The sequence below is a fragment of the Dysidea avara genome, chromosome 7, assembly GCF_963678975.1.
Source record: "Dysidea avara chromosome 7, odDysAvar1.4, whole genome shotgun sequence".
In the NCBI taxonomy this organism is placed as follows: Eukaryota; Metazoa; Porifera; class Demospongiae; order Dictyoceratida; family Dysideidae; genus Dysidea; species Dysidea avara.
In genome coordinates this window covers 22,374,815-22,384,107 of record NC_089278.1, presented here as the reverse complement: position 1 = coordinate 22,384,107, position 9,293 = coordinate 22,374,815, and the positions used below count along the sequence as shown (strand labels likewise).

General features: G+C 37.4%; 1 protein-coding gene across 1 annotated transcript; it reads left to right on the top strand.

Annotated features, from left to right (window-relative positions):
• The first annotated feature begins 722 nt into the window (after positions 1–722).
• LOC136259895 (uncharacterized) lies at positions 723–8,392 on the top strand. Its single transcript, XM_066053450.1, has 17 exons — positions 723–878; positions 1,590–1,910; positions 1,961–2,272; positions 2,337–2,602; positions 2,787–3,030; positions 3,086–3,183; positions 4,341–4,407; positions 4,491–4,811; positions 5,004–5,321; positions 5,863–6,131; positions 6,253–6,472; positions 6,611–6,714; positions 6,770–6,833; positions 6,893–7,204; positions 7,259–7,320; positions 7,493–7,977; positions 8,161–8,392. Exons 1-17 carry the CDS (start codon positions 824–826, stop codon positions 8,258–8,260), a joined length of 3,618 nt encoding a protein of 1,205 aa, XP_065909522.1. The 5' UTR covers positions 723–823; the 3' UTR covers positions 8,261–8,392.
• The last annotated feature ends 901 nt before the right edge of the window (positions 8,393–9,293 follow it).

The following is a 9,293-nucleotide window of genomic DNA, read 5'->3' as shown; positions in this document are numbered from 1 at the left end:
TCCGTTGTAATACTGATTCATACTCCTTATAAAGCTAATAAACAATAGACCACTAACCACACAATATAGCTATTTTACTACTGTATACAATGTTGAACATTAGCTGTACAATGACCACTGGTAAAGTATAGTATTCCATTTGAACAAGCTATATACGTATATTGATATACAGACTCTACAAGATCAGATGTATACAAACTGTATGGTACACTGATGTAGGACAGGTAATGCCACTACTGTAGAATTGGCCAATGAAGAGATTCTGAATATGAAAGTTTGTAAGGCTACTAGTTGTAGCTACAACTGAACATGAAGGTTTGGATAACACTCTGTAAGATAAATGTTTACACTGTGTACACAGACAATATAAACAGCTTAAGTAGCTTTGTACTTTATCTAGACATAGTACACTGTACGCTTCGCTGCATCCTCCCAGATCACTGTCTATGTAGAGTCACAGTATTGTTTACCACTTGATAACCACACTGTAAGAATAACTAATGTACATGCTGGCCATTTCCTGTACACGTAGCTATATGTACTGTCTATTGACATTTGATTTTACATGTGACATACATGAGGGAATGTAAATAGTGTGGGATGAATAGCCTACACCCAAAACTTTATTTTGGCAAGTGCATGAAGTGTGCTGGAACCCATAACAATGTCATGTGCTGCATGAAGATACCATATAATGTTACACATTAAAAGATCAATATTCTGTACAGTTAGTTCAGTCTTTAACTACACCAGTTGTAGTTGGGTGTCATATCAGTAAGGACAGCAGCAGTGTTACTGGCAGTGAACTAGCTGTGGGATCAGTATGGCTCACTTTATTAGCCTTTGTTGTTTACTGGTGTTGATATCAAGCACTGCAGGTTTGTACTGAGCTAATCAACAGTATTTACATTTGGTAAAGCAGAGGCACTCTGTGGATACTATGATAGTGTCAGTATGCAAATACAAATCATCCAGCATATATCATCCAGCTAGTTAGCAATATATACTTACATTATCATAAGGTACCGGTAATTATATTTTGCAAACAGGTATAGGTGGTGAAGCAATCACTGGGTATAAGCTATTTGAAATGTGTAGAAGAAACTGATGATTAGCTGTTTGTATGAGAGCAGTTATCTGCATCACACTTTGGTTCTGTAATGTCATAAACAATTAGCTAGTAATGGTAGCTAGCCATACCTTAGGAGCAGTGGAATGTTTTGTGTTGTAGTGATGCCAGGTGGTCTAACATATCTTGTAACTGTATGAGATGTTTGTAGTGTAGACTGTCATAGTAGACAATACGGATTTGCTGTATATATAGGCTATATCTAGCAGTTACATAACACCAGCCAACTTAGTTATAATTAGCTAGCTAAGATACTACTTAGCTATATATAAACAGTGGCTATATATAGTATTGTTATTATTGTGTGGTATTATAAACTGTTTACAAGGCCCAACCCAGCACTTGATGATTGTTGGCCAAAGCATGCTATTGGTTACATTTGTAAAGTTTCTTTGGTAAACTATAACCATTTGTGGCTTAATTTGTGTAATTCAATCATCTGGTTTTGTTTGCTCCTCAGCATTTGAAGCAAAATTCACTCAGTCAACTTACTATGGCAAAGTATTCACCCTGGAGGACACAGTCGGAAAAGTTTTACTCAAAGCTGAATTGCTTTACAATAAAAGCATAATAACCTCCTTTGTTACAAAGCATTACAGCCTGTACCGATCTGATTCTACTTATTTTGCTATTGACAAAAATGGTACGGTTACCTTGAGCAGAAATTTACCATCAAGAAGACAGTATTCCTTTCAAATATCACTCTTGTACACTGTGGGCTTGAGAACTGGTGATACCAGGTCTGGATTTCTAACTGCCAATTGTCGAGTACAAGGAATTGGTAAGAATCATTGCAATACTTGTGTAATGCTGCTATTTTATCCCATACAGGTGCTGTGTATTTTGACAATTCTACCTACAGAGTTGAAGTTACAACTGCTCTAGAACCATATGATCATGTTTATGATTTTAGCAAGCATATTGTTTACAATGAGACGTCTTTCTTACGTGTGTACTACGAGTTTGATTATGTATACAGCTCATACTTTGCTATTGAGGCTTCCACTGGTGTATTGTACACTCGGAGAATCTTAATACCAGGGACATTCACTGTTAGAATAGAAATAGAGTATGATGTGACCTTATTGAATGGAACAATATTTAGTGATGATGATTATGTCTACGTTACTGTTGCAGCTATAGGTAAGAATTTCATTGTATTTCAGGAAATCCTTTATTTTTTGTAAATACATGACTGTTATATTAGGATGCAGGGAAGTGGAAGAATCAAAGACAATGTGGCCAGAGACATATCCATGCAGTGGATATACACTGTCTTGTAATAGCCTGGACAGCTACTTCACAAGTGGTACTATGACCAGAATATGCAGCAGCAATGGTTACTGGTTAGCCCCAGACTTTACCCAGTGTGTAGTCCGTGAAGGAGTAGGACCATTTGCTCTTGTCTGGATGACATTCTCCACTTCCAGTGGTTCCTATTTTGTTAGCCAACTGGACAGGATAGAACGTGATGTGAGTCACCTGACTTATCAGCAGGAAAATTGCTGGTTACTATATACTCAGAACAGTACTTAATTAAACACCCAAAATTAATGTATGTCATGTCAGCAATAAGGGCTTTTTTACTCCTATAATCTTGTTTGTATATACAGATTTCCTTTGTGATACAATGACCTCTCTCCTTTTTTAATTTCAGATTGAAAATTTGTTTCCCAGAGGTAGTATTGACAATATTACACTAGTTGCTGGATACCGGTCCAATGTACAATATGGTTTTGTGGGAGGATTCAGGATGAAGGTGGATCCTAGCCTGTTGTCTGAGGTCAGCATTAGGACAGCTTGGATCCGGCTGAAAAGATCTTTCCGATTTGGTAGCATATACTTGAGGTCTGGCACCACAGGACTCGCTGGCCGGGGATTAAGAGTGTTTAATGAAACAAGTATGCGCATTGTGTGTTTTGTATTATTGAAACCTTCCCCTCCCCTCCATCCTAGGAGCACAGTGTAGTGCACAAACGTTAGTAGTCAACGACACAAGCTATGTACAAGTGTGTGGAGGAAGCAGTTGTAATTGTAGTAGCAACACTATTGGTGTGAGTGTTGTGTGTGGTCATTGTAGAGTAGCTGTGCGTAAGTTGATAACTGTAGCTATTGATGACATGTATATAATATATGATGGTGTTAATTCTGGGAAATAGATACATAGGATGTTGTTGCATACAAGCAAAATGTGTATAATACTTATTTCTTTATTAAGGCTTTACAGCACAAGTGCTGAAGGTCTGTAGGACACTTAGTCCTACAGCCTGTTTAAAGATGTATTTTTGAAAAGTTGCAGAAAGGAGAAAAATCCATGATTAAGTATTGGCAGCCTTGATCCTGCAGCCATCAGCCAACTGATTTATGGTTGGATGCTTATATACATGTGCAATTATATTGATTGCATCACTAATTTTATGATATGCAATAATTGCAAAATTGTACATTCTCCTGTTTAATAATTCAAGCAATTGCTATCACCCTAGAACCAATTGGTGTGGTGCATATGCAGTGTTGGGAGTAACGCGTTACGTAATATTATTACTTTTGTGGTAACAAAGTAATATAACGAAATACGCTATGAAAACAGGTAATATAACGCAAGATACTTTACTTACAAACGTAACGCGTTACCTAAGTAATATAATTACTGTAACGAGTCTAATATGACGTAATATTATTACTAAAAGTAACGAAGTTACTAATCTCGTTAGTAATCCTCTGAGTAACGCCTAACCACAATGGAGTAACGAGGCCTATTGAATGAAGCTTATTTACTAGCTTCTTACTTATAACCAAGATTTGTACATTGTCCAACAACGCAATCATGTCACGTGATAAGATGGTAGTTTCACACATGACAGCTTAAGGCTGTGGACACAAAGTAATATAATATGTAATATTATTACAGTTACTTTATTTTATGGGTAATATGTAACTGTAACTAAATAGTTCTGTTGCAAGTAATATGTAATATGTAACTAGTTACTTTTACAAAGTAACTTGCCCAACACTGTGCATATGTGGCAAGTGACTGCGTCACAATTCGACAGTCCTAGTAGTATTTTTGCTACCATTTGCCTGTACTTTGATGCAATATCAGTGCATGTTTGTACTTCGGTTGTGTGTAGTGTGTGTGTACGTGCGTGCGTGGGTAGTACATAAGGTCACTGATGATAATCTATATATACATATGGTGCATGTTATACAGAATGGCTCCTGTGCCTCAATAGAGATCAGGGATCCTGATGTACCAGTTCCAACACATAATTCTACAGGTAAATGCTCATGTTTCTACTACTCATGTGTATGTAGTACATGTTAACTAATAAATATTGTGTTTCTAATTTTTTTTTTGTAGAAAAGACTTATCTTTACCTCAATGCAACTGATTATTTGGGCAGTGTATCTGCATTTACTGGCATTGGTACATACATATTAACAGTTGGCTATAATACAAGTGGAGACCAAGTCAAAGAAATATCACACTATTATTATGATATTTCCGGCTTTTATAGTGACTATTTTAAGATCGGAAGGAAGACCGGACATTTGACAGTGGAAAGGACCCTCAGTAGCCGCACTTATTCATTTGACGTCTCTTTCTTTTATACTGTCACCTATAAGAATGGAAGTACTGGACATAACTATACAGAAGCAGATATCTCTGTAAATGCATTAGGTTAGCATAAGTCAGTGTGCATGTGCTGGTGGTGCTTCACAGTATAAACAGATTGTTTAGCTTTTTTGTCCTGGTGGGACCCATTGGGACTGTCTAAGGTCCTTATTGAAGAGAGTTCCTAGAATTTTAAATCATGAATAGCTCTAAGTCTTTGCAGCAAGTGTGTCACACTGTTTGTTTGTCTCTCTACAGCCGGGGTAGGCTTCAACAACACACAGTATTATGTCAATGTGAACGTCGACTATGTGGTAAACATCACAGTTGTTACAACAATGAGTAACTTTCTGATCTATGATGATTTGTTTACTGTGGACACCGTGAGGTTTACAAGAGTCAGTGATTCTCGGTTTGCTATTGAACCAGTTAGTGGTGAAATTACAATAACAAAACATTTGGATCCACTACGCACTCATTACGTGAGGACTTACGTCAATTTCAATGGCACATTAAAGGCTACTGGAGAATACTATTCTTCATCTACCAGTGTATTGGTCAGAGTCTACACATTAGGTATGTGCATACCTGGATCAGGTGTTATTTTAATACCAGACAGTTATTTTAGTACACACTGATTGTATAGTTTATCTTTCAGAATACAAGGCACACTTGTTGATTGTAGATGTTTGTACCTGTCTTAGCTTGTATACTCATCAAATATGTACCATCCAGATGGTGAAATATGAGAAAGCAATAATGTAGTTTTCATTTTTTAATATACATGTTATCAGTGAAGCTGTGAGATGGGAAGAATACTCATAAAACTTTTTCCTTGGGCTTCTGTCTGTGTGACACTATCACTTCAAATGTGCACTGTGTGTACTAATGTGTATCTCAGACTGTAGACATACACATACTATTTGCTATCATTAGTATGTCTACATCCAGTATGTACATAAAGTACCATACAGCAAGAAAGAATTATGTCAGAAAAAAGTTCTAGCAAAGCGATAGTGGTTTCGAAAATTGTGAGATAGCTTGTTTGCTAGCTAAATCATTTCCCAGATAAGATACCTTGTTCATTTTATATGTTACTAACCTTCCTTGTGTTTAGGCTGTTTTGAGGAGGAGAATGGTAATGTGGTTTGGCCAGCAACTCACGTATGTGACTCAGCAATTCATCGTTGTACTGATTTTGATGTGGCATTTAATGGAGTAGGGACAGTCACTCGTTACTGCTCAAAAGATGGTGTATGGTTGACTCCTGACTTCTCACAGTGTTCATTAAAACCAGGCTCTACACCATTTGTTCACCTGTTCTTTACGTTCTACACTAGCAGTGAGGGCCACATATTGAGAAACCTGCCAACTATTCTACGACTAGTAAGAGTCTAATAATTAGACACTTTACACAGTATAGGACATGTATATGTTTGTGTAAAATTTGTAACAGTGCATTGAAAAATGTATGCTAGGACTTATTGTTCTATTCTACTACTTGTAGGCTGGTGGTTTGTTATCTCCTCTCCGTGTAACATCACTGATACCACAGACATTAAAAACTTCAGTTGTGCGGTATGGAGTTGTGGTTGTACTACGTGGTGAAGTTGATGCTAATGACACAAACCTGAATACCGTTAACCAAACTATCAGCAGATCTAGTTCATTTGCCAGGATTAGACTGCAGCGTTCTGGCAGTGGAATCATTGGATTTAAATCATCTGGTAAATTAGGCTTGCACACACATACATGCAGACTGAGAGACAGACAGACATACACTACACAAATAATGTGCACACTAAATAAATGCACACTACAGATGATCTCACCTGTTACGGTATATGTACATACCTTTTATCCAGGTGTCTGTGAGTATCCTGATTACACTAAGAACTACACAACATTCAATGCAGTGTGTCAGACTGCGGGAGACAATACTTGTGACTGCCCCACCACCACTCCTACTGTATGTGTTGTTACTGTAATACATATACATCAATATAACTGTGATGTTTGTGTAGCCTACAGATGGAGCGTGTGCTACTAATATTATTAATCCTCCCACTGTTACGAGTCCTCCTTCTAGTAAGTGCTGTTTTTGTATGCACATCACTATGTTCTTATATGTATCGTACATACACCAGGCTTGCAAGTATCTGCAGATACAATCCGCAACACTTCCATTACACTACAATGGAGGACACCAAACACTCCTCCAGGAGTTACCTACACATACTACAACGTCTCATACACTGCTGTGATCAGTTTTAACACGAAAAAGGGAGACACAGTTACTTATCCTGTTAGGAAGGTGATGAGTGCTACTGGTTCATCCTACACCGTTGGACCACTTAACCCATCGACAACATACACATTCACGGTCACAGCTTACACTACCAGAAATAGTCCAGGACCCTCTGATACTGTAACACAACGCACAGATAAAGGAAGAACAGGTAGTTTATTTCTAGTAGATCATGACAATGTTTGTTATGTCATTTTGAATGTAGAGAATCCATCATTTATGCAAATCCACTTTACTGAGATTGATGACTGTGATATATGGCAAAAGGTAATGTGTGGTGCATATAACATGTCAGAGGGAGTGACTTTATTGTTGATTTAACACTAAACTGATACAAGTCTCAGTCTTCTCCTGTCTTTCTACTCTACCACTATCCCCTTCTTTTTGTGCTGATATATCAATTTCAGTGATCATGATATTTTCATTGCTATTTCTGTAGGGCAGTGAAATGGTTAACTCAGTAGCATGTCAAATAGCCAATCAGGTATCAGACTATTGCCAGTGTGAATATAGCTGTGAATATGTCGAGATCTGGACAGTGAGATGTGATGCCGACTATCGTGATGTGATACTGACTGGACGACTGATACCAACCAATGTACAGCGGGGCACTGATCTGATGAAAGCAATGGGACAATGGCTGGAGACAGGCAGATCATCTATTACAGTAAACAATGAGCAAATTACTGTAGATAAGCAGTGTGATTTAGCAATTGACTATCCTTATGCTGCCGACTGCACAACAGGAAATACTGGGCGTTCAACTGGTAGTCTGGGTGGTGGTGATGGTGATGACGATGATGACGATGATGACAACTCAACTGGTGCTATTGTCGGTGGATTGATAGCAGGATTGTTAATCATATGCATCACCATTATAGTACTGGTGTTGATTTTTCAAGTGTTTAAAAGAAAGCAACAAAAGTAATTTACCCTATGTGTGCACTGTTGCTCAGTAGTGAAGTTTCAAAGCAGTTTATATTTAAACAAAAATTTAAAACACAGCCGTTTACTGTTCACACTACACTAGGTACTACTGCAAAACATTTTGGTCTCTTTTATGTGCCCTGTACAGTGTGTGACTATTTTTATTTTTTCTCTTCACAGAGAAGAGAGTCAGAAGGAAAAAATTCCCAGCAGTTCCTACAGTGCACAGGACATGAATGTCAGAATTGCTGATGACATCAAACTTGCTGATGACTTCTAACAGACACACACACTGTAACATAACTACTTGTTAACTGCACACAATAACATGCTGTATGTAGCGAAGTACTGTTGTTTTGTATGATTGGGACTACCCTTTATTTTGCATAATTCATAATTCAGTTGCAACTCATCCAGGTATGTACATTGTAAACCTAGTGAGTCGTAGTGACCAACTAAGTTCTTTTTAATTTTACAAGCAACTTTACGTGTAAAACCAGCTTTCAGCAGTATACATGACCAAACTTTTGATAATCGCTGATCTACGCACACATCAGTAAAGTTCACTTTTCACCATGAATGGATACAATCACCCACCCACCACCCACGGTGACATGCTTGTGTTACAGATACCATCGTGAAAAAAGGTGCTCAGAAAATCATGGTTATATCAATAGCTAGCTTGCTATAGATTGAAATTGAATTAAACTCTATGGTTGGTGGTGAAAATTTCATACTCGTAGCTTTGACCTTCCCAAGCTATACTGGATTGAAATATATAACTATTGATGTGTGTAGATCGACCAAATTAGGGACTACCCCATTCTTAGAAATAAAGTGAATAGAAAACCATCTTTAAAATGAGAACATCAGCTAATCTCACTAGAGTAATCAATTTTTTGTGTTGATAAATAAGCTGTAGCTGCACTTATCCTAGAAAGCTGACTAGTTTCCTGACTGTTGTATTAGAGTAAATGACTGAATATTTTGGTCTCATTTCTGTGGAATGTAAATGGTTAGCCAATATTAATAATACTACAGTTTTTTAATGTAAAAATACAGTAAAAATGTACAGTGTGTTTGTTGTTTGCTATCCTTCTGGTGTGCACATTGCAAATTTTAACAACACCCTCCTTGTAATGCTGGCATAACGCTTGATGCTTTGCTAACCTATTATGCTTGAAATTATGCTGATGTTGTTGGCACAAGCATAATTGGCTGATTTGTAAATAATCACTTCTATAGCATTACTCCAGGGGTCTTAGATTTAATGTATTAGAATATCCCCAAATAAAAACGTACAGGTGAGTCAG